Consider the following 25247-nt stretch of genomic DNA (forward strand, 5'->3'; position numbering starts at 1 on the left):
AAGGAAACCAACAGGTGTAATCTACACACAATGGAATTTTCTCTAGCTTGGGAAAGGAATGGAAGCCTGACTTGGTGACTTGGTGGCAGAGGCAACTGAGGGATATTAAAAGTCAAGTCACACTCCCTAACTCAAATAACCTAACGAAAGTTTCTGGGGACAAGATATTTCCAAGTACGACATTAAGCACAACAGCTTGGGGCACATGTTAGATTTCTATAATTTCACTTAATCGAAAGCTCCAGAATTTTTTTTTGAAGATTTATCTATTTATTTGAAAGGTAGAGCTACAGAGAGAAAGAGATCTGCTGGCTCACTCTTCAAGTGGCTGCAGCATCCAAGGCTGGGCCAGGCCAAATCCAGGATCCCTAATTGGGCCTCCCATATTGACACAAGGTCCCAAGTTTTTGGATCATCCTCTGCTGCCGTCCCAGGAGCACTGGCAGGAAGCTGATCAAAAGGGGAGCAGCCAGGATTCTACCAGGCAGTCATATGGGATGCCAGCATCACAGGTGGTGTTTACCTTGCTATGCTACAACACCAACCCCACATTGAATCTTTTCTTGTAAATTGTTTCTGGTGACAATTTACAGGAAAAATAAATTGAGGGATGTTGTAACAACATGGCTTAAACTAATTCATTTGAGATTTTTATCATCACTATTAGATGATGAAGGTTAGATGTGTTAGTAATTCTTGAATAAGCAACTAGTTAGAGAGACAGCATGGGAAATACAGTTTGAGGTCCAAGCCCTCTGAGAGAGCTCAGGTCTCCCAGGTACAAACACTAAGTCAGAAAAAGTCATAGCTGTTGCTAAGTAGTTTCTGGAACCATGCTGCTCATGAGAACTTTCTGTGATGATGGGCATGCTCTATCATTCCATTGCGTAGGACATCAGTCACTAGCTACCCAGACCCTGAGCTCTGGGACTGGGCGGTGAAGTTCTGACTGAAGGTAATCTTCAATATATTTGGTTTCATGTGGTCAGCAGCTACTGCCTGAATGGCACCATTGTAGAACAGGAGCTGGTGAGATGCTAGCGGCTGCCTTGGCATTACTGCAGTGTCCTGTATCCCCAGAATTGAGGCCTGTGGTATGAAATGCTCTGGCCTTTCACACACATAGGAATACACACCAGGCCCTGGGAGAAGGTAGGAAATGAGAAAGGAACTATTCAGACAAGTGTCTGTCCTGACCTGCCTCATGGCCTGTATCCGGAAAAGGGCAATCTTTCTTCAGCAAGCGTGGCTTCTCTTCCTCCCTGCCACATGATCCTTATCTCCCTCTCTGTAGTTCCCTTTCCTTCATCTAGGTACCTCCTACCAAGCATCACTGGGATCTGCCTGCTTAACAGTAGCCTTACTGCAGGTTCAGCCAACACACTGAGAAGGCCTCTGATCTCATTCATTCCATGAAACTCCCACAGGCTGAGCTGGCAACAGTCCAGGAAGCAGCAGTAACATCATTCCCAGTGACAGCACTGATCACATGGGTCCCCTGGTTTACCCTGTGCTTTGGCTGCTTGAATTTGGCGACAATGACAAATTCAACTCCTCCAACATTTGTGAGACGCACGTTAATGCAAAGGTAAAAAATACTGAAAATCCAGAATATGAAATGTAGGTTACCTTAATCCAGACAAAAAACACTAAGACAGCAGCCATGTTGTTGAATTGTATTTGCCAGTATGCCAGATGCTCAAAGTTGGGGAAAGTATTTTGATCTTCCAGAAACTGTAGCAGCACCTCCACATTGGATGTTCTGTATATGTTTATTCCTATAGCTACCACCGACAGCTGGAAAATAAAAGATCTCAGTTTCATTACATTCATATTTTGCTTTGGCAAAATATACCTTACTTTCATGATATGCTACCAGCTCTGACTTTGGACCAGAAATGGTCTCCCCAACAAACTGTTCAACCCATCTGGACAATGAGTAGCTGGACTCTATGCTGGGTATATGTTTGCAAGGAAAGAATCTTGATGGAATTTGAACTGTAATACTGCATCAAGGTGGAGGAATCCACCAGGGGGGAGGGGTGTTGGGAGGGGTGGGGGGATTCCCAGAGCATATGAAACTGTCACATAATGCATAATAATTAATAAAAAAAAAATTAAAAAAAAATATACCTTACTTTCAAAGGACTATTTTGCTTACCAATCTATGAATTCTAGGACTCATTTATGCAACAACATTCATAAAGGCCACTCAGTCAAATAATGTGTTCCTTGCTTTGTTCGGAAAGCCAGTGGATGGGTGTGCGTGTTGTATGTACACATACACACGCCTGCCCACACCCCCACATCCACGTTCGCAACGGGTGATGCTGCAATAAATTCAAGTTCAAATGGTTTTTTTCTGCCACTCAAATTTAAATAACTGGCTGCTCTTGCTTTCTTGACCTCAACTTGTTTCCTTTATTTATGCTTTTAAAATTAAAAACATTTTTTCTAATTTCTCATCATTCTTCTGGCCATTTATATTTTCTTTTGCTCAACAACACCGTACAATGAGGAAGATGGATAAACAGAAGCGAGCTGGACAAACTCTGATTTCAAGAATCTTACACTATGGTGCAAGGTCAGATAAACACATCAAGTTAAGTAACATAAGAACAACAAATGAAGACAGGCTGTCACATTAAAAAAAGGAATGGATGAGCTCTGGTTTGAAAAATGCTGGAAATGATGGGCGGAGGGCTCAAGAATGCTTGTGATACAAAAGGTGAGTTAAGGGTTTCCCTGTTGCTTAATTTATGCCACACACCTCTTCACATGTCTTTGATTCTGGGCTAACTAGCCAGATCTGAGGGCTCACTGGTGCTTTTGGCTCATCACCACTGGATTAACATGCATGTGTGGACAGTCCAAAGGTTAACAATAACCTTGCTCTCATGCGAGACATGAATCTGCAGGAGATGGCAGGTGGCAAGTGTGATGATCTTTGCTGCCTAGTGTCTCTTCCTAGGTGTGATGGCCAAAGATTGCAGACCAGAACTTGACTCCTGGTTACGGCCATAGAAATGACCTGCCTCGCTGAGGGTTATAGCTAAAATGCCAACCTTACCATCTTTCTGCTCTAAGAAGAGTTTCCAGAGCAAATCTTGTATATTTCCACTGGTGGTAGGGATAATTTCTGTGACTCTCTAGGCTATACCAAATGTTTTTCTATAAGGATTTAGTTGAGGGGCGTGAAGAAGCCAGGTTGATGGACTCCAATAACAACCCAACTCTCACTAGCTATAATTTGTTATCCAGTTGCTTTCACTCTGCATAAGACAAATGTTCATAAAAATATGGAACATAGCATCATGTATACAACATTAATGTAAATATAATACATTTTCCTCTAAACAGAAAATGAGAGAAAACAGATGAGGGAAGAGATGGTGTGAGGCTGTTTAGTCCTGCTTTTTCTTTGGGATTCTCATCCTGTCTACAAGGGAGCTTTCTCTCTGTACCAGACATTAGGTTTGGAAAGGCAAGGGCTTTGGTTTCTTCACACATTCCTATATCCCCAGTGCCTAGGCACAGCCAGGTTCACAGTAGGTGCTCAGAAAGCATTTGCTGAGTAAATGGATGAGAACTTTTCATCTCATGTTAGCAATCAACATGACTTGAGTTGAAATGTGCTGACAGGCTTCTGCTTCTAGTAATTCTATGAGTTTCGAAAGACCAAGGTTGTGGGCAAACAGCTGACTGACAGAATCCTATAGACAGAATACTAATAGACTTCAGAGATGTAGAAGCAATCATGATCTGAAACAGGAGATATTTATATTCAGAAAGCAACTTCTGCTTGAGTTCCAGGTGATGTTAAGACAAAGTGTCCACTGGGACACAGGGCGAACTTGGCAGGTAAGCAGAAGGCTTGCCTTTCACAGGAGGAGTGGGATTCCAGCAGCTGTCACACAGTCACACAACCTGGGTCCTGTTAGCTCTTTTTAATCACTTTCTGTTCTTTCACTCACACCTACACACCTTCTTCTCTATTTTTTCTCAGTTAATCCTAGTAGGAAATGATTGGATGATGATATGAAATCAGCAGTTGACAAAACACAAACTGGCAGGGGTGCAGATAGGGGAAGAGTATTTTTTCATGAATAAGACTATTGGAAGACAGACTACTAATAGAGTAAGGCACTTTCTTGAGAGTTCTGAAAGGTCACGTCTGTGATAGGACAGTGGGCAGGATTCACACAGACTAACACAAGATCCTTCAGCGTCTAAGCACATGACACTGATGCATGCTACTGTAGACTTCATACACAGCAGGACTGAGGTCACCAGAAATGAATGACAGGATTCTTAATTAATTTCTGACTAAGATGAGCGGAAAGCACCTTGAACAGGAGTTAGGAGCTATTATAGCATCCGGGGCAGGTACTCTGTCCACACGGTGCCGCGGTCCTGACTCTTGCCTAAATCTGCCTGCTGACTTCTGGTACCTCACACTGAAAACTTTGGTGGACCTAACTCCAGCATTGCTCTCTCGTTCACAGAAAATCGGAAGCTGTAGGAAGCTTTTTTGCTTTTTTTTCCTGCTACTCAAAATATTAGTTTTGGATGTTTCTTCTTGCCACAACTTTATCCAAGCACAGAAAAATGTAAATTAATCTGTACTAGTAGTTGAAGGGAAAAATATCAATAGCAAAAAAGCAAAACAAATGAGGTGAAACACTGATTTCACCCCTATGTCTCACACAGCCTGCCAAAACCAAACATAGATTATTGAGTTATGCTCAATATTAATGTGGTTGAGAACTTACAGGAAATACTGCTCCATTTTCACGTCCAGAAATATTACTTAGACAAAATGAAAAATAATCAGTAACAAAAAATAACCGATGGGAAGTCTGAGACTGTCTTTGGGGAATATTAAGATGCACAGGCTGAAGCAATCAGAAACTGACAAGCGTTGAGCCCAGAGATGGGAATCTGGTGTTGCTTTTCAACTTACCACAATGATCACAACATCCAGACAATTCCAGAAACTCTTGAAATAGCGTAGCTTGTGAATGCGAATCTCCAGTATCTCTTCCACCACATAGTAAAGGATAAAGAAACAAAAGATGATCTCGCAGGCTGCCAGGAAGAAATCAAAAGTGGTGACATAGCGGATCAGTTTTACAGGCTGAAATTGCCAAGATGGGACCACACCGCCTGTTGCTGGGAATTCAACCAATAACCTGCATGGCAATAAGAACAATTAAAACAATAACAGCAAGAACAACACATGGGGACAGCTAGGGAAGACGTTCTTCTATTCTGCCCTGCAGTATCAAGTGGTGAAGCTGCTCCTACCAGCCACTCCCTAGTAGTGGCAAACCATTTTTATCACAGTTGGTAACTCCATACTTGTAGAATTTGGGGTCACAAAAGGAATAAGGCTTTCCACGATCTCTCACTCCAAAAGGATTATTTCCTCTGAAATTTTCCCAAGACTTGTCTGCTATGCATATTGCTCAGAATGCTGTTTAGGTTTTTACACACACAAGTTCATCAACAAAGAAGCCTTTCAATGACTGCTATTCAGTGCAGGCCATTCTACTAGACAGTACGAAGAATATGAAGAAACTGAAGTAATGCACATAGAATGTGACCTGGTTGATCATGTACGGTTTGTACATAAACACAGATAGGACTGAGTCTCTTAACACCTGGCTTTCGGGGATTCCTTCTTCTCAGAGCCTTTATCCTAACAGATTAAAGTAAAGCAAAGTAAGGTACTTTATCCTCACAGGATAAAGTATCCTAACTATCTGACTCATTCTGGTGGACTGGTAGCTGATATTGCATTATTACTGGACTGAAGATTTGGGTGTGTGTGTGGGGGGGACAATTTCCCATTCTGTAGAAGTTACACAATGACAGTGATTCACTGAATAGTGCAGTCTTCCAATTGAACTAGAAGTAGGATTTCTGGGTCTGTCGTTTTAAGACTTGGAAAAGCCCTTCTGTCACCTACTAGACATCCGTGGTAATACCCAGAGGAAGGGGCCAGAACCAAGAAAAGGCCTTCCTCTTCCTTCTCTCTTTTCTACTGGATGAGCTGGCGAGGAAGCGAGAGAATCACGTGGGTGTGGGAAGACAATACTGAAGTGTAGGGGCCTGTGACAGCCTCCCTGTGAGCTCCAAAGGGAAGAAAGTGGACTGTGACTGCCCAGTCCTCTCCCTCTTGCCCCACTGGCCCTGTACCTGCCATTATGCCAGGAACTTGGAAAACAGGTAGAGAAATGGAGCAATTGCCTTGATGATATCCATCCTTGCAGCATGGGTGAGATGGGAAAGAAACACTCAAGGCCTTGGTGCCAATCTATCCTGTTCTGGCATAATTGCAATCATTAGGAAAAGCTCAATAGTAACTGTGATAAATTCTCATTCACCTCTAGTCATAACTTGAGTTAATGTGATATAATTATCTACAATCATTTTTAAGCTGGGAAAAATTTAACTAGCCATTAGAGCAGTCGAATCTAAAAATGGTGACACAATAAGGATATTATGAAACTATATCCTTCTTATTTGTATGTAAATTTAAGCACAGGCAATCCATACTGTATTGTCTGGGTGTTGCTGACACGTTCATCGGGAAGATTAGAGAAGGTGAGCTCTGCATGCTCTTTGCTTTGCCTACTGTATCCTTCTCCCTTTAAACAGCATGTTAACTTATCTTTCTCTTAAAAAGAAAAAAGACAGTTACAGAGAAAGAGAGAGGTGTCTTTGATTAGTTGGTTCATTCCCAAACGGTGGCAACAGCCAAGGCTGGGCCAAGCTGAAGTCAAAAGCCAGGAACTCCCTCAGGCTCTCCCATTGAGGTGGCAGAGGCCCAAGCCCTTGGGCCACCCCTTGTTGCTTTTCTAGGCAGAGTAGCAGTGAGCTAGATTGAAGTAGAGCAGCTGGATCTTGAACTGGGTTCATATGGAAAACCAGGATTACAAGTACTGGCTTCACATGCTGTGCCACAATGTGGATCCCAGCATTTATTTACCTTCTAACACATTATACAATTTCTTTGTCTCTTGCTTATAATCCATTACATACATCCTCCTTGCTGAACAGAAGCTCTCCAAGGGCAGGGGTCTTTGTTTTATTCATTGTTCTGTCCTGAGACTAGGACAGTATTTGGCATACATGAAGCATACAGTAAATGAGGAATGAGGAAATGAATGGATGAACATGAGTCCCCAGAGAAGCCACAGGAACCTTTGCCAGTTTCTCTACTATCTCCCAGTGCAGTCATGATGACAACACTGCAGACTCTAGTGGAGGAACGTCCTGGGCCTTTGGTGGGTGCCGAGCCGAGCAGGTACCTGGGCATCCTGCTGAACACTGGGCTCCATCCTGAAAACATCACTGCACGGGCACCATCTGAGAGCCGGACACTCAGTGAAATGGGGCAAGATTGACAGCTGGGTGGCTTGAGGGATTGGGTACATTTATCATGGCTCAGGATAGATAGCAAAACATAATGCTTTTTCTTTTCTTTCTGGAAATGTTCCACTATGGGCATGAACATGGATCAGATTTCAGCTTCTTTCCAACTCACAATCTCCTAGGATCCTAACTCCTTTCCCCAAGCATCTGGAACTCAGTAAACCTTCAGTGTCTGCCTCACCCGTGGGATGGTTCTGCAGCTCAGGTATGTTCATTGAAGATAGGTACAGACAAGGGCTTCCTGATCTAGTTCCAGAACAGATTGCATACACCCTGACACAGGACTGGCAGGCCTGCTGCTCTCGGTACTCACCTGACCACACAGAACAGGTTAATGTTGGCATTGTACACCGAAAAGTCAATAAAAGTTGCCCTGGTTCCTCGGTCCAGCCAGCTGTTTTTCTTGAGGCCTGCCAGCTGGGCAGCTGTTTCCTCCCTGGTCCTTGACAGATCCAAGTAATAACCAGCTCCACTGTATGTGGCAATCACTCCCCAGTGGCTGCTCCCATTTAAATCCTTTTCATTGGTGTAGGTCCAGCTAATGGGAAAATAAAAACCAAAACCAAGAACCCAAAAGGGAAAAATCAGTGGCACAATTGTGGCAACCATAAAGACAGTTGGCTCCTGGTAAGGTTAAGAAAGTAGTAAATGCATGTTATCAAAGTCGGCTGACAGGCTGACAAGGATTCTGTTAGGTGTTTTCTTACTCAATTCCCACACAGTGAATAGCCTTGATTTAGGAATGAGGATTCTGAGGCTGAGGGTGTCAACCTATATCCGGCACATCTGTTTCCAGAACCCTTGCAGGAAATGGCTTGCCTCCCCTGGTGACTCAGGAACTGGCGGGTTTGAGGCCCCCCCCGAAGCTATGGTCTAAACAGGGACAAGTGTATCAGGTGCCTGACTTCTGCACTTTAGTCCCTTATACAAAATGGAGAGGATACCTATCTTACAGCATTGTTTGGTTCAGGATGCACCTGACAGAATGCACCTGTATGTAGTGTCTGGCATGAATGGAGCAGTGGTGGGGTCACCTCTCCGTGAGCAATGTGAGGTGAAGCAAAGTACTGGATGAGGTGGCACAGATGAAGGGCCCTCTGAGACTCTGTAGGAACTAGAAAGGAAGCAGGAGAAAGTGCCATCACCATCACAACCTGGACAATGTCTTTCAAGACAATCAGGCCCTCTGTGCTAAGTCTCCTGATTCGCATTGGATTTGTTTCTTTTGGATCCAAAGAGAGAAGAATTATATGGGAGACAAACACTTAGTCAATGCAGGTGTCTGCCCTATTGTTCTGTAACAACCTGGACTCTGGCTTGCCTTGGTTCCCAAGAAAGGGATCCAGGTGAGCTAACAGAACTGGTTTAGGAAGGCCACCCTAAGACAGCCTCCAAGCGCTTCCCACTTCTTTTTGAAGATTTAGCTTATTTATTTGAAAGGCAGTTAGAGAGAGAGAGAAGGAGAACAGAGAAAGATCTTCCATACTACTGGCTCACTTTCCAATTGGCTGCAAAAGGCCAGGGCTGGCCAGGCTGAAGGCCTCCATCCGGGCCTCCTATGTGGGTGTCAGGGACCCCCGTCCTTGGACCATCTGCTGCTGTTATTCCAGGTGCATTAGCATGGAACTGGATTGGAAGTGGAGCACCCAGGACTCGAACTAGTGCTCAAATGTGATGCAGTCACTGCTAGTGAATTAATTCACTATGCCACACCAGTCTTAACTCCTCTAATTTTTTTATCATGACTCCAATACTTCTGAAATAATAAGTACTCTCCTTTAAAATTTAAGGTATGAACAATAGCTATCAACACACAAACCGCTGCATATAATCACAGGTACAAGGACATACTATAATTAAAAATTATAAACACATTGGAGAAGAGTGGGCTGGGATTCAGATAGAAAACTGCCTCTCATGCTTACTGAAATAATGACATTCTGAAAAAAAAAACTATTTATAAGAACTAATAAAGCAATTTCTGGACCAGAAAGCTTTCTGGTAATAAAAAAAAAAAAATCTTATGGATGATGTCACTGGACCTTTGGAAACAAGGCCCCAGTGATTTATACCAAACCTCTGAAAGCTCAGATAGTTTCTTTTGGTGGGTTGTGTGGTCAGCAACTTAAGCTTTGGAAAAACAAGCACATAGAAACTGAACAGGGGTTAAGCAAGAGGGAAAATGAAGGAGTCAAAGTTCAGCTGGGCATGGCACAAGGACAGGCACTGAAGTGGCCCTGAAGGCATCCTTCCCTGAGTGACAATGTTGGAGAATGAGTAAGTGACCTCAGGAGAGGGCTGGGAGTGAATGAATGAATGATCGTCACCAAGCGGCCAGGAGTCAGGGACACTTACGCGGTTCCATTCCGTGGTCCAAATGGAGCCCTGTCTTCGCTACTGATGGAGTAGACATCGTAGCACTCTTTGATCTCATCTCTCAAGTCCTGGGGGATAGAGCAGGATCCATTTCGGACTTTGAGTTGCCGGATACGCGGCACCCCCAACAGCAGGTTCTCATAGAAGATGAAGCTGCGGTTGTCAGCTTCGGTCTGATTGCTGGGTTGCATCTTCCAGTACAGCCCATCCAACAAGGAGCCTTCTGTAAACTGCAAGCAAAGGCATCATTTTTAGAAGTCCCAAGCTGGTGGCCCTGGGTCCTGCCTAGACGTTCACAAGACCAAGTCTGGAGCCTCTATGACATGAGTGGGTTATGTTAGCCCTCAGACTGGGGTTTGGCCCTGGCCCCCGCACGTGCTAGTGGTGAAGTCTGGAGCTTCATAGTATCCTCCGAACCAGGGGTTTTGCCTCTGGAAAACTTGCCCTTTGCCTCATCACTCCATCTGGCACCGAGTCAGCAGGTGTGTGTGCCTGAGAAACGGGAACCCTGTGTTCTGTTCTAGGGCTAAAGGTGAGGAATGGTGTGTACATCTATAACCATGACCCACTACTCTTTCCCTTGCAAAAAAGCAACCCACATGGGTCCTGGCTCTATACTTGTTTAGAGAGCAAAGGTTATAGTCAGCTCTCTGGTGGACCTTGCTTTTGTCTGGACTCCCCCTACTTTTTTGGTTTTATTAATATTCTTTCTATATTCATTTCTATTTGGTTAGAGAAAACATGGTTATTTGTCATTTTGTAGCAGGCTTTTCCCCCTTAGCATAGTAATCTCCAGGCCCATCCATTTTGTTGCAAATGTTTGTTCCACTCTTTTTTATGACTGAGTAATAGTCTACTGTATATGTATACAGCACGTGGTCTTCCTCCAGTCACTGGCAGATGGACATCTAGGCTGATCCCCTATCTCTACTCTCACGAACTGGGTTGCTGCAAACATGGAAGTGCTCTTGCTGTAAAACTGAACTCTACAACTCCCTACCCTTCTGATTTGGCAGTTAGTGATATGAGAAGCTGTGTAAATAAGAGAAGGTTCTTGTTAATTTGCATACCTAAAGATGACTGTAGGGAAGTCAGTTCCAGTCCTTTCTCAGTGTATTATCTTTTAAGACAGTCAATAGATGTAAGATGACTGGCCTTACCGGGGTGATGAAACCAGTCATACCATATCAATGTGGTTTCTGAACTCTCACCCATGAAGTAGCTCCTTTGACCCCAGCACCAGGCCATGAGGTCAGATCACAGTACTCATCACTTATGCTCTGCTCCTGTGCTGGCATCTGTGACAACCAGGGACCAAGCAGAGTGGACGTTTACATCAACAGGCCTTTGAAAGGACATGGTCAGCCCAAATCAGGCACTGTGCTGAGCACCAGGGACACATGCCCTCGTCAACCAAAGCTGCAATGCAGAAAATGAGCCTTCTGTTCCCTTGAGCCTGATGTCCCATGAGAATCTCAATCAGTATTTATGAGATTGAGAATGACAGAATGAATTACAAACTAGGATGAGGAAGTGGTTGTCAGCCTGGAAAAACATCCATTCTTATTCCCTAACTGTATGGCCATCCTTGATGAGTGTAAGTATCCTTCCCCTCATTTAGAAACTGAGTGGTACTTATTCCCATCAATGGTGACCATGGAGATGAAATGAGGTATGAGCTAGCCTGGCGCCAGGTCCAGGCATGGTCCTCAGTAAATGTTACTTTATTCTTGAGGCTAGGAACGGTGACGTCTACCAACTCACTGTAACTTATAGTATCTCATAGATATTCATGTGTGTGGACAGATGTTCATGTAATGAACTTAGGAAGCCGAATGAACAATTTTCAGTGATGAAGACATACTTTCAATGTGATTTGCAAGTACCTTCCAGAAGTCTTCCACTGAAGTCAGAGTTTTAAAGTTAGTTTTCTCTGATTGGGACACGGGGGTGTCCAGGAAGAGCTGTGACATCACCCGGGTGTAGTAGTACACGTTGGCACTCATCATGCCATAGGTCACTGGAAAAGAGAGAGCCTGGTTAACTCTACAAGGATGCTGTGGCACAGTCGTTCCCCAAGCCAAAGGCTTCCTAAGTGTGTATGACAGGAGGTCGCTTGAGTCAGCATTCCATGCTGGACTTGGTTGGTAAGTGGGACACAGCTGAATGGAATGCTGACTCAAGCAACCTCCTGCCATACACACTTAGGATTTACACTGCACAACCCTGGAAGGAGACTCCAACACCACTTGGCAGCTTGGCAGGTCCTGGGCTGGACTCCTGCCATCTTTCTCACTAGCTGTGTGACCTGAGTAAGTTGTTTACACTGTCTTATGTTTCCATAAAAAGGCAATATGTGGCTAACCTAGAGAGTGTTTTAGGGTCTTAAATAAAATAGCTCAAGTTTACCTACACAGTGGCTAACACATAACCCATATCTAATAATGGAGGCCTCTCTTTACCTGAGTTTCCCTTTATGCTGGACTCCAATGATTACAGGTCTAATGTGCTATAAAACCTACAATTAGCAATGAGCAACTTCAAGGAAGAGGAACATATCTCATACCTCTTTTGACAACAGTCCTGAACACCCAGCAGGTGATTAGCAATGGTCTAATTCTGTAAATCTTTAGGCATCATGAAATGCACATTTAACTAATATTAAATTATTTTTTAAATTAAATGCTCCCTAGTAAAACTTCCTCCTATGGCGCTTTCAAGCATCATGGAAAATTAAGATTAAGGAAGAGGGTAAGTATAATTCAACCATAAGTCAGTTTGGGAGTTCACGTCAAGTGACCATCGAAGAAGTGAGTATGTGCAATTCACCTACCTTGCGCTCTGTAAGACACCCTCTCCTGTCTGTCAAGGGCCCGGCGCAGAATTAAGACAAGGAGTGCCCTCTTCAGGTGCCCCATGGCCTGCTGGCTCTCTCTCAAAACTGCACGGGGCCAGAACTGAGAGGTCTAACCCATTCCATTTGTGTATCTGACACACAGAAGAACAGGATGTCACCTTCTTTCAAAAGGAGCTCGTAGTGTCCCGAGGGCGAGTGCCACCTCCCAGCTCCATCCGTCACCAGAGGGTCACATGCAGGTTCAAGGCACCCACAAAGACCATCTGTCCTTCAAGAGGGTAGAGCTGAGAGGGACGAGTATGCAGCAGTGCCTTCCTACCCCGCCACCACCCCAAAGCCAACTAAGCAATCAACTGCTTTTAGTTACCCTGAAACTAGAATGGACTCTGGGCTCACTGTTTTATATTCTGGAGTTTTTAACCTGCGGGTTTATTGTTAAAAAGGGAATTTGACCCATTATGTAAGTTTTTATTTACTATTCAGTACCATTAAATGAAAGTGTGTAAATGGAAAAATTTTAGCCACTGAGTTGAAAATCTGTCTCAAAAACCAACACTGAGTTTTGCTTCTCAAAGTCTGGGGGTTTGGGCCCGGCGGTGTGGCCTAGTGGCTAAAGTCCTCGCCTTGAAAGCCCTGGGATCCCATATGCGCGCCGGTTCTAATCCCAGCAGCTCCACTTCTCATCCAGCTCCCTGCTTGTGGCCTGGGAAAGCAGTCGAAGATGGCCCAATGCATTGGGACCCTGCACCCGTGTGGGAGACCCGGAAAGAGGTTCCTGGTTCCCGGCTTCGGATTGGCACGCACCGGCCCCGTTGCGGCTCACTTGGGGAGTGAATCATCGGACGGAAGATCTTCCTCTCTGTATCTCCTCCTCTCTGTATATCTGACTTTGGAGTAAAAAAATAAATAAATCTTAAAAAAAAAAAAAGTTTGGGGGTCAATATTGGCTTTCCCAGCACTACAGAGAAGCAATAAAGTTTCTTGGCTATGTACCACCCCCTGCTGGACAGCTAGAGAAATGCCTTTCAGCCTTGAAGGGATGATTATGGAAATCCAATGTGAATTTAGTCTCTCCCTTGTGCCAGGTCTCAAACTGGTCCAGGTGATCCCTCAGTGACAGCGCTATACACTCCAGGAGTTAGATAAATCATAAGACTCTGTAAGTGGCAGCTAAAAGATCCCTGGACAGAGAGTCCAAATGAGTTGGATCTTAGTTTCAGCTTTGCCTGGCCTCCACTGTCTGCCTGCATTCACAATGGTGGGTCCTGTTGCCGTGGGATCCTGGGCAGCCAGTGAACTCCTTTGAGTTGGATGCTGTGATCTAGACAAGTAGGCTGGTGGTATCTACAGTGCTTACAGGGCTCAACTGGAGAAATACATGTGATGAAATCTGCACACTACGGACGCAGTGGAAGCAAGCAGCTGCCACATCATTTTCCCCTTTGGTGCCTGATGGAGGGAGCCCACCTGGGGGTGGCATTCACTGTCTCTGCGTGAAATGACACGTGAAGGAGCCACTGAAGTAAACAGACCATTTCACAGAAAGGAGAATAGAATATTTTAAAAAGTAGGGAAAGAACAGAATATATTAAAATAGCATCTCCAAACTACCAGCATGTAAACTAACAAAAGCCGCCTTCAAAACAGTCCATCATTTCAAAATAATTCCTCGTTATTACTATATTCTTAATCTTATTGAAAAAAACATAGATTCAAATATTACAACAGGCCAAGAGAATGAAGAGCACCTACTGTATAAATTCCAAACCACTTGAACTTGAAATGTGAAGGGATTAAATTACTACTAGGTTACAAAGTTTAAAATTACTGGTTAAAACATTTTAAGATGCATCTCTAGAACTTTTAAAAGATCCTCAGCCAAAACAAGAGTGAGAAAATGTATCAGGAACCAACAGCTTTTTAAAGTATTAAATCATGTTGTAATCATCTGACTAAGGAGAGGATAAGCTGAGTACTGAGTTTGACAAAAGGGTCATTTGATACTGATAGATGAGGCCACACACTGTGAATTCACATGACAGTTTCTTTCATGTACTGAATAACAGGACATTCAGATACATAATCCAATGCTTGCTAATAGAAGAATTTCCAAAAATACAACTGCAATTGGGAACCGAAACCTTACCACTTCTCTATGGTTGAGCCCAAGGCAAGAAAACTTACGTGGAATAATAAGGGTTTTTTTTTTTTTAAGATTTATTCATTTTATTACAGCCAGATATACACAGAGGAGGAGAGACAGAGAGGAAGATCTTCCATCCGATGATTCACTCCCCAAGTGAGCCGCAACGGGGCCGATGCGCGCCGGGAACCTGGAACCTCTTCCAGGTCTCCCACGCGGGTGCAGTGCCCCAATGCATTGGGCCGTCCTCAACTGCTTTCCCAGGCCACAAGCAGGGAGCTGGATGAGAAGTGGAGCTGCTGGGATTAGAACCGGTGCCCATATGGGATCCCGGGGCGTTCAAGGCGAGGACCTTAGCTGCTAGGCCACGCCGCCGGGCCCGGAATATTAAGGGTTTAAATTGAATCTGTACATCAAACTTCAAGAGATTATTCCAATTCCTTTTCAAATACCTGCGGGACACTTGCAAAAACCGGCAATCTGCTGGCCCACAAAGGTAGTGTCAGTGAATCCCTAAAGGTAAGCAAGCAATCAATCAAGCAAGCAAGCTTTGGAGAAGACGCCCACGTGAAGGCGGATGAGTGGGTCATGCAGCTGCACCCCAAGGCACAAGGCCTGCTGGGGAGCCCACGAGTGCAAGGCAGAAGCCAGGAGGGGTACCCCGCAGGCTGCAGGCGGGCACGGCCCATCAGCACCTTGGCCCGGGGCTTCACGCCTCCATGGCTGTGAGACACAACATTTCTGTTCTTTGATGCCAAAGAGACACAGCAAGGAAACCTCTAAAACCACATCAAAAAGTCAAGCAGGCACTATTTTTTTACCAAGAAATTCTGAAAATGAACACAGGGTAAGTAAGTATACCCATATAAAATGAAGTCATTGAAAAACAAACTCCTCTTTTTTCTCTCTCTCTCTTAATAACTTTAGGCCAAAGGTGAAATCAAAACTGCCACAAAAACAGAGCAAAACCCCCTGGGAAGGCAGAGTTAAGATGCACTGGATCCCAGTCTCCCGGCTGTCTGTCATGAAGCCGCCACTGTCCACGGGAAGCCTATTTCTGAAGTGGAGGGACTACGCAAACTACGAGTGGACAGATAATTCGAGGCTGGAATGGGTTAGCAGGTGCTGGTGGTGGGAAAGCGTTCTGTGCACTGGGAAACGAGCAGCTTCAGTGGGCAAGCGCGAGCATGGGAGCGGCCACTGCTGTGGAACCTCAATGAGATGCTCTAGTGCCTGCCCTGCCAACTGTCCAACAGAATCAGCGGCCACTGCCGTGGAACCTCAATGAGATGCTCCAGTGCCTGCCCTGCCAACTGTCCAACAGCATCCCTTCCTGCCTCACCGGGAGTGAGATGGACACAAGGCCTTCCCTGGCCATTCCAGAGATGCGTGTGTGTTCCTAACACAGCATAACGTGCAACAAGGGGCTGGCTCAGTCAGGTGCCAGCAGTGGCTTGCCCTGGACCTGGCTCCTGAGCTGACTTGAAGGCGGAGTGGTGAAGACTGTTGTCTTGGCTAAACAGTAGCCAGGCCCTGAACCATCCCCAAAGCCCCTTCTACAAGTGTGCTATGTGGCAAGCAGGTTGGGACCAGTGGGATGATGAGTGCAGGTGTCAGAATGGCAGGGGCGAAGCAACATGAGACATCCCACTGGAGATGCCCCACAGAAGTTGACTCAGGCACTGTGCCCACCAGAGAGGTGCAGAATTAGTGGGAGGGGCTGGGAGTCACAAGCATACATACACTGGTTGAGGTTTGTGAAAAAGCTCACCCCAAGACCCAATCATAGACTAAGAAGTGAACAGAGCAATGAGGGACAGGAAGGTTACAGAAGCCAGAGAAGTTTCTAGCAAGTTCCATGGACATGGATTTTAATATCAAACAGGCTGATGACAGCCCACAGAAGTTGGCAACGGAAAGACGACCCCACCCTGCAGAGACCTTAGTGAGCGCTTTTTAGGACAAAGTGAGAATGCAGAAGTAACAGTGAGCACATGACATAAAGAGAAACTCCAAATAGTTGAATCCAGTTTTGGTTATAGCTTTAAAAAAACTGTTAAGTAATAAGTTACGGTAGAAGTTGTGTGGATTTGAGAATGCTGGCACTGGGCTACTACTTTTTGTGTTTTAAAATAAGAAGAGAAATAGATATTTAATATTGATGTACATATTAGCAAAAGACAAACCATTTTACAAGTAATGGTCATGTTTAAAGCCACAGCCAAATATCTGCTACTTGTCATCTCTGTAAAACTGAACTTAAACATCTTACTTCTACTTGTTTGAAATTTAGCAAGAGAGAGAGACATAGCGAGACAGGCATACAGACAGAAGTCTCTCCACCTGTTCGCTCCCCAAGTCCCCCTAACAGCTGGTGTAGGATAGGCCAAAGCCAGGTGTCTAGTGCTCCCTCGTGGCTTCCCACATGAGTCATAGGTGAGCCATCATTTGTTGTTTCCCAGACTGCGAATTAGCTGAAAGTTGAAACTGTGATCACTGTCTAGTTGAGCCCAAGCACTCCATCTTTTAGGAGCCGTACATGTATTTGCTTTTCAAATACCTGTGGGACACTTGCAAAAATTGGCAATCTGCTGAGTGTTTGTTTTGGGCCATTTCATTTATCAGAAAAAAACAGGGAGTTTTCCAGCCACAGTCAGACTTTAGTGGTTCTTTCCCATGGACCTGGGAATCTGCCCCGGCTCTGAGACTGAAGGTGTTTGTTGTAGGAAGTTCTATGGGGAGCTGGCAGGATGCTTATCATTAGGAGTGGAATTGGTTTCTGCTGGTTGATGATGAACTCCCCTTGGAGACTCAGTGGACCACGTTATTGACAGCTCCATGTGCAGGAACTTTCCTCAGAGCAGTGGATCTACCTGTAGACTAGCATCCTGATGAGGCTGCCCCAGGGAAAAGGTCTCTGCTTTTTTTTTTTTTTTTAACAGAACAAGTCACAGTATCCTTTCAAAAGTAAAGAACGAGAGACACAGATTTCTTCTTCAAAGGCTCTTCCTGTCCCAGGACATACCACATTAGGTTACAGTTTTGTTGCTCAAGTCTCCATTTTCATGACTTCTTTGCCAACCAGGGAGTGGTTCTCTATTCTGTAACACTTCCACTGCTCTTCTGGTGCCTCCTGAGTTTCAATGTGTCAAACCATCAGTCCTTTGTGACAATGCTCATACCCTCTGCCACCTCGCCTATTTTTTGTGTTCTGCCTAATTCTGTGACATACAGAAATCGCACTGCCATGATGTTGACTCAGGTTTCTTTTGTGATTTATAGTACTGTCGCTTCTCGGCCTTTTGGCTAAGATCCAGTATAATTATATCACTGAGTTTGAGAGATCAGAAAAAAAATCCATGAAGTGACAGCACAGAAAAAGACAAAGGCTTTTTTTTTTTTTATCAAAGACTCACCAAATATTTTCCTTCGCTTTTGTCAAAGATCTTCTAAAATACTTTCTTCCTTGCTTCAACTCCATCATCTGACACACCACAGAAATACTCTTGCTCTTTAGAACAGAGTTATATCTATGCATCCATCTACACATACTTGGAAGGTGAATTTATTGCAATTTAGATTTCAAGTAAGAATAAATCTTGGATTATACAAAGTGGGATTATCTAATTCCCATTTCATTTCTGTCCCTCTGGTTGGGCAGATTAATCTTCCAAGTAAAGGCTGGCATTGTAGCACAGTGGATAAAGCCACTGCCTCCAGTGCTAGAATGCCATATGGGCAAGTGGCTGCACTGTTCCTGCTCCAGCTCCCTGACACTGGCCTGGGAAAAGCAGTGGGAGCTGGCCTAAGTGCCTGGGTTCCTGCTAAGCATGCGGTAAACACTGGAAGAAGCTGCTGGCCCCTGGCTTTGGCCTGTCCCAGTCCCAGCCTGGGGAATGAACCAGCAGATGGAACATCTCTCTTTCTCTGTAACGCTTTTAAAAAAAAATTAAACAAATCTTTAAAAAAAAATAGAGGGAAGGGAACCAACACTGCAAAGATGCAAAAAACAAGCTCTGCATGGACTCTTGGTTGCTCTAATTAAGGAACTAGAGTTTAGGCTTCCAAAATTCGGACCTTTGGTTCTGAGAATCTACTGATGGGCCTATTCAGCCACTTGAGGAAGACTCCCTTCTGACTACTGTGGCTGGTATCACAGCAGCCCCTGAGGGTCTTCTCATGGATTGTTTCTCATCTTTACAACTGTTAAAAGCAAGTATTTTACCAATGAGAAAATAGACTTGGAAGGTTAAAAAACTTGCCCAGGTTTATCTGTCTTGTAGGTACAATTGGGATTTGAATTTAGAATTGTGTGATGCAAAACAAACAAACAAACAAAAAAGCCCAAAAAAACAAAGCCCATATTTCTGCTATGTCAAGCTGCCTCCCAGAGTGCTAACTACTTGATATGAACAGCATTCATCTTTCAAATGCATAGGGTTCAGGGCATTCCAGCATGTGTACACAGACTTAGTGTGTTTGCTCTTCCAGGTCATTTGGTAGTGATTTTGCTGGTAAGAGTTCTGAAGTGGTAATTAGATGGTTTCTGAACTGTGGGGGAAAGCTCAATCATAGGAACCCGTCCGGCTGTGCTGGAGCTCAGCGGCTTTTCCCTGTTCTGGCCGACAGCTGACAGAGCAGAGCGCCGGTGGAACTGTGCAGACAGGCACTTGACAAAAAAAAAGTCTTTCCTATGGCACCACTTCAGGAATGCTCTGAGCTGGATGCAAACAGAATGAAGCCAACCCCACCCAAGGAGCATTGATTAATGGGCTGATACTCTCCCGGCTGTTTCCATTTATTAGCTTACAGAGATAAGGACATGATGATAACTGCTGATGCTCTGAAGCACGGAAGAATGGCTGATGTGTGAGATGGGTCTCGATCCAAGGTCATTTCAACAGATTGGAATGATGAGCACATCCTACCGGGAGAAGATTTAACGTGGCTCCGAGGGAAGGCCTTTCCCACCATCCAGGGTGCTCAAACCTGAGCAGGGCCACGCAGGGCGCCACAGCCTCCGGGGAGGACTCAGGAACCGGCTGTTCGTGTGCTGAGGGGGCTCAGGGGTCTGACCATGCTAGCATGCAGGTCTGGGAGGAAGCTCCTGGTTCATTCCTCCTGGGGGGATATTCTTGCTCCTCGGGAATGGGGACAAAGTGTGCCAGAGGGAGTTTCTGTCACGTGACAGTTACCGAGAATCTCGTCTCCAATCACGAGATCCCTAGCTGAAGAAACCGGAAAGGTTAAATCTGATGACTGTCTCTGCACTTGGCAACAGCTGATGTGGAAAAGGTACTTGGTATAGGAGAGGCTGGTGGGGACAACTAGGAGAGGTCCCAGGGGACTGACGTCAGCTGCAAGCATGGAAGAACTTTCTAACATGCCGCAGGAATGGGAAAGGAGATCTTTGCGTTCTCAATCTCGCTACTCCTTCTCAGAGACTGTGGGACAGAGCGGGGATTCTAACATTCAGTGGTCACGTGACCGTGTGACTGCCAAGAAGCAGAGATCAGATAATATTCTGAAAGTAAACTTATATTTATGTAAAGTGTGGAGCTATGGTTAAAAAAAAAATGTGGTGAGTGTGAACAGGAACAAAAAGCACCGACGTTTTTAAGTCAGCACTCCTGTGTTTGGTGATTTCAGGCATGTTTCCTAAAACTGAGGTCTTCGGTTCACTTATCTGGCCTGGTTCTCAAGTTATCAGGGCATCAGGAAATTCAGTTCCTCTGCTCACATTTTAGAGCCTCTGACTTTGTGGGTCTGGGCAAACTGCAATTAAACAAAGTAAGTCTCTTGTTGCTGCAGATGCACAGGCAGTTCTGGGAGCCACTGAGACTGTACAGACACATGGGTACACTACACTTCCTGAGACAGATCTGTGTATGGAGTGGTTGCAAAAAAACTCGGTAATTGTAATCAGCCTGTTAATATGTAAGGCCACCTCAGCTTAATGTTTAAGCACCTCTTCTATGAAGCAGCAAACTTGACCTCATCATGCCAGCCTGCAACAGCTGAGCACATAAAAGTTAAAAATACCACATCTCTTTTTTTATAACTATACTCGCGTGAATAGTTTTTCCATCTTTCTGTCTTGGCTAACATGTTTAAAATTAATGTCATATCGCTTTTAGGTGATTTTGAAATAGAGGAGAAATAAACAGACTCAAGAATAAATGCTAAGATTTTACTCGTTTTAGGCAAGCAAATGAACTGAGAGGCCTCAGTCTGGATGTTTAGAGTAACTAATGAACAGCAACTCCGGAAACATCTTTCCCGATATCTTCATCCCGCTGGATGAGTGCAGGGCACCAGCTAAGGGCACGCATGAAAGGTGGACGTTTGCATGTATCCTTCTCAGATAGGTTCCAGGCTGTAAAACTTACAGAAGTAGAGACAGTAGCATGGCAGCTGGTGACTGGGGAGCCAGCAAGGTGGGAGTCAAAAGGTACAAAAACCAGTTAACTTCGCCCCCAGAAAGGATGAAGCGGAGGCAGCCAGCTGAATGCGAAGGGAGAAGCATCTAAGCAGAGGCCGACTCTGTCAAATGTAGCTAACGGAGTTACGTTGCAGGACTCCTTATTTTCCTCACTCTCTACCTGGGTAGGCCAAGTCTCAGGAAATATATGAACGTGACCTGCTCTGCTAAGGTTAATTAAGAGCTGACTACTAGTATTAAAGACCAGGGTTGGGGGATTAAATACAGCAATACTGATTTCATTATGATGACACATATAGAAGCACAAATGTTTCCTTAATCTTTCATGTTCAACTTGAGAAGCTTTATATTTTTATGAATCTGGTAAATTAAAAAAATATCTTCAAAAAAGTTTTTAGTACTTGGCTAATCAAATCAAGACTAACTGGTTGACTGATTAAGCCAAGAGGGTTGAGTTTAATGCGATGGGAATGGCATTAGGAAAGTATTGATTAAAGTCTGATTCATTCCCTATATAAAAACGGAGATTTTTTTTAAAGATTGGCATTCATTTCAGAAAGTGTAGTATAAGAAGGAGTTTTCTTCTCAGGGAGATTTGGTAAGAGGTCTTAAAGGTAGGGCACAGCTGGTTAAACTGCTGCCTGGTACACCAGCATCCTATATGAGCGCAGGTTCAAGTTCCAGCCACTCACATGGGAGACCAGGATGCAGCTCCAAGCTCCAGGTTTTGACCTGGTCCAGTACACGTCACTACAGTGATTCGTCACTAGAGAATGAAAGATTTCTCTCTCTTCCTCTCTGTAATCCTGCCTTTCAAATAAATAAATAAGAATGTCTTAGGGATCATAAATATGCTTCACATATGCCCTCATAACAAGGTTTTGGTTGCGGCATGGACAAAATCTATCATCCAAAGTGTTCTCATACAGCAGAATATAAACCCACTGTCTATGGATTTCCAGGCTTGGATGCATATGGTTTCTATAACTAGTTTTTAGCCAAAATGTTCCTCCGCTACACCGACAGAGAAGGTAGGAGTATGTTGAAAAAGAGCAGACAGACATAAGTGTGAATGTTTCCAACAGAGCAAAAACCCCAGCAGTTACTTTAGAGCTGAAAGAAATATTCAGTTAGGCTAAAGGCAGTGATGTGGCATACGCAAATCCCAAAGCAGGGGACTTTCAAACATCCACTCTCTCCACCTTAGCTCACACAACTTCCACTGCCTAGGATGTGCGTTTCCTCCAAGTCTGTGTCAATAAAAACAATGCTGGGGGGCATGGTGGGCAATGCTACCACTTGCAATGCCAGTATCCCATAACCAGCTGCTGCATCTCCAACCTTGCTCCCTGCTATGGTGCCCGGGAAAGCAAGAGAGGATGGTTCAGGTACCTCGGCCCCCGTCACCACGTAGGAGACCAGGAGGAAGTTTCTGGTTTCTGTCTCTGCACTCTTGGCCAGTGCTGCCATTTGAGGAGTGAATCAACAGATGCACAACCTCTGTTTGAGTGTGTTTCTCTCCCTGCCACTCTGTGACTCTGCCTTCCAAATAAATCAAATAAATGTTAAAAAAAATCTTAGGTGATTTTATTTGTAATCCCTCACAGTTAAAATATCTTTTATGCTTTTAGATTTTATGCTTACTTATCTAATAGTGAAACTCTATGGTATGACATCTGATGTAAAAATCCATTAACCCTGGTTTCTTTGTGTCTGGCAGAGGACCACGTGCATTTACCAACGAAAACTATCACAGCTGACAATGAACCTCACAATCAAATACAGCAGGTATTGAATGAATGCTTGCCAGAGAACAGAGAGAACGTGCCCAAATTCTAAAAAGGAACTTGGTCCTCTAACTTTAAATATGATTTTTTTTTTCAGGTCAAACACTTTCAAACTTTGCAAGGAAGCAGTTTACTTACAGATGCACAATACTATGAGAAACAGGAGGTACGTGACCAGTTCCCGTAGAACACTTTTAAGGTATTTCTCTCGATTAGTGCTGTTTTCCTCCATGAGTCTTGTTCCCCAGAGACCTTTAAAATAATGAGAAGAGTCATTCAATTTAGTAAATATCATAAATGTTAAAAAGGGGAAAAAATAAACAGTATAAGCTGGATGGGAGATTGTCTCATATGCACATTTAGCACACTGGATGTAACTGGGAATACAGCACAGTGAGAACACGCACTGCTTCACCGTCTTCACCCCAGCACGTGCAATGATCTCATTCTTCTCTCAACCCCCAGGACCACTGGTAGATATTTGAGCACAATTTTTCAAAACAGAATAGGAAATGACTTAAACTAAGAGTGAACACCTGTGCAATGCATACAGTTCTTCCTGTGTGGCTCTAGAGGGTCCGTCCTGGGATCCTCCCACTACACCCATCAGAGTCATTGCAGATCAATATCTTTTACATCATCCTAGATTCAAGGAAGCCGTGGCTGGCTCAACTCCACAAGAAAGCACTTCTCCGAGCATTTAACTCCTGGTTCTCTGCTTGTCTTTGTCCTTTAACACACTCTATAGTGACTGACTACACTGCATATGCTTAGTTGAGCAAACTCTTTTCAAACACCAATTAACATGTTGTGGACATTAGGAGCAACAACTCATCCAGCATCTCTCTCCCTCTTTGGAGAAAGACTGAAATCTGCAACCATGTTCTCTATTTTAGCAGATGGAAAAAGAGCTGGGCTGGCTCAGCGTGGATGACGTAACACTCGGCAAGCCGGCTGCAGCATGCCTGCAGTTTTGGATAGCGCTGGCAGACAGACATGGTGGCTGTCCAAACCCATTAATGAATAGTGTGGTCAAGTCACATTGCTGCTTGCTTGGAAGAACCTAAGCCTTTTCCAAAAAAAGACAAACTTCTCAGTGCTCTCAGATTAGGTCGACTGCTAATGGAACCCAACCTGGCCCCCTGCACATTGCCTGGCACTCTATCCCACACATCTTAACTCCTTCAATCACGGAAACTCAGCACTTAAGCCACAAGCAAACCACACTGAGAAGAGGGAAAAATAGCAGTTGGCCTTTCCTATCACAGAAATGACTTCATCACTACTGCTTATGGATTTTTTTAACTTTTATAATAATACATTAGTTTCACCCCTCCTAAATTTCGGGTTTTTCATTTCCTTTTCTTCCCAAAGTTCCTTTAGGAAAATCTGCATCTGAATTCAAAGACACTGGATTACGCATCCTAAATTTCAGCACACGGAAAAGTGGAGGCTAACTTATGACCAGGTTTGCATCTGCCAAGATCTGGAAGTTGTCAGGGAAATTACTCACTCAGAAGAAATGCAGCAAGCAGAATGTTTGTTCGTTAAGACTCTATCATATTAAGGAATTATTACAAATGTAGATGACATGGAAAATTACAACTCAGAAGGTCGCAGAGGCAGCCAAGTGTTAGGCTCAGTAGCCCTGGAACAGCCTCCCTACTGATTCTTTGGGCAGATTTCTTTTGGAATCAGGCCTAAAATAGACATGGAAATATAGAAGGCTAGACTCTGGCATACCCAAAGACGGCTGCCCTGCCCCATTTGGTCAGTGACTTCATTCTTTCCCATGGTTTACAGACAGCTATGCACTAAAAAAATAGCATGGCTCTTAATATTTACAAACGGACGTGTGTGGCCAGTACATAGAAAGAAAACCTCCAATCAAGTTTTATTCAAGTGAAATTTGCACTAATAGCTTAGTGCAATATTATCCCAGGTTTTGAGATAAAATAATCAAAGAAACAAGACCCCTTGCTTATATTCTTGTGTGAGATACTTTCATGTATTTTAAATTTAAATATTGACTGCTTTCATTTTCATCCCATTTTCCCACTGGGTGTGTATGTCTTAGGATATGGGACCTGTTTACTTTCAGATGAGTGAGAGATGGCTACATCTACAAACAGGGGAAGGTTACTTCCTGGTTGGGATGAGTCGACAGGACAGAGTTGATAGTTAAAAGGTGGCGTTTATGTT

General features: G+C 44.2%; 1 protein-coding gene across 2 annotated transcripts in view; it reads right to left on the bottom strand.

Annotated features, from left to right (window-relative positions):
• The window catches only part of PKD2 (polycystin 2, transient receptor potential cation channel), a 44869-nt gene that overhangs the window by 12047 nt on the left and 7575 nt on the right, over positions 1 to 25247 (bottom strand). For both annotated transcript variants that reach the window (XM_004590634.3, XM_058667058.1), the window contains exons 2-7: positions 23184 to 23297; positions 11703 to 11836; positions 9796 to 10046; positions 7754 to 7978; positions 4964 to 5192; positions 1630 to 1797 (exon numbers count right to left, since the gene is read on the bottom strand). In XM_004590634.3, the coding sequence (XP_004590691.3) occupies positions 1630 to 1797; positions 4964 to 5192; positions 7754 to 7978; positions 9796 to 10046; positions 11703 to 11836; positions 23184 to 23297 (1121 nt within the window). The remainder of the gene's footprint in view (positions 1 to 1629; positions 1798 to 4963; positions 5193 to 7753; positions 7979 to 9795; positions 10047 to 11702; positions 11837 to 23183; positions 23298 to 25247) is intronic.

This window comes from Ochotona princeps, chromosome 7 (assembly GCF_030435755.1).
Source record: "Ochotona princeps isolate mOchPri1 chromosome 7, mOchPri1.hap1, whole genome shotgun sequence".
In the NCBI taxonomy this organism is placed as follows: domain Eukaryota; kingdom Metazoa; phylum Chordata; class Mammalia; order Lagomorpha; family Ochotonidae; genus Ochotona; species Ochotona princeps.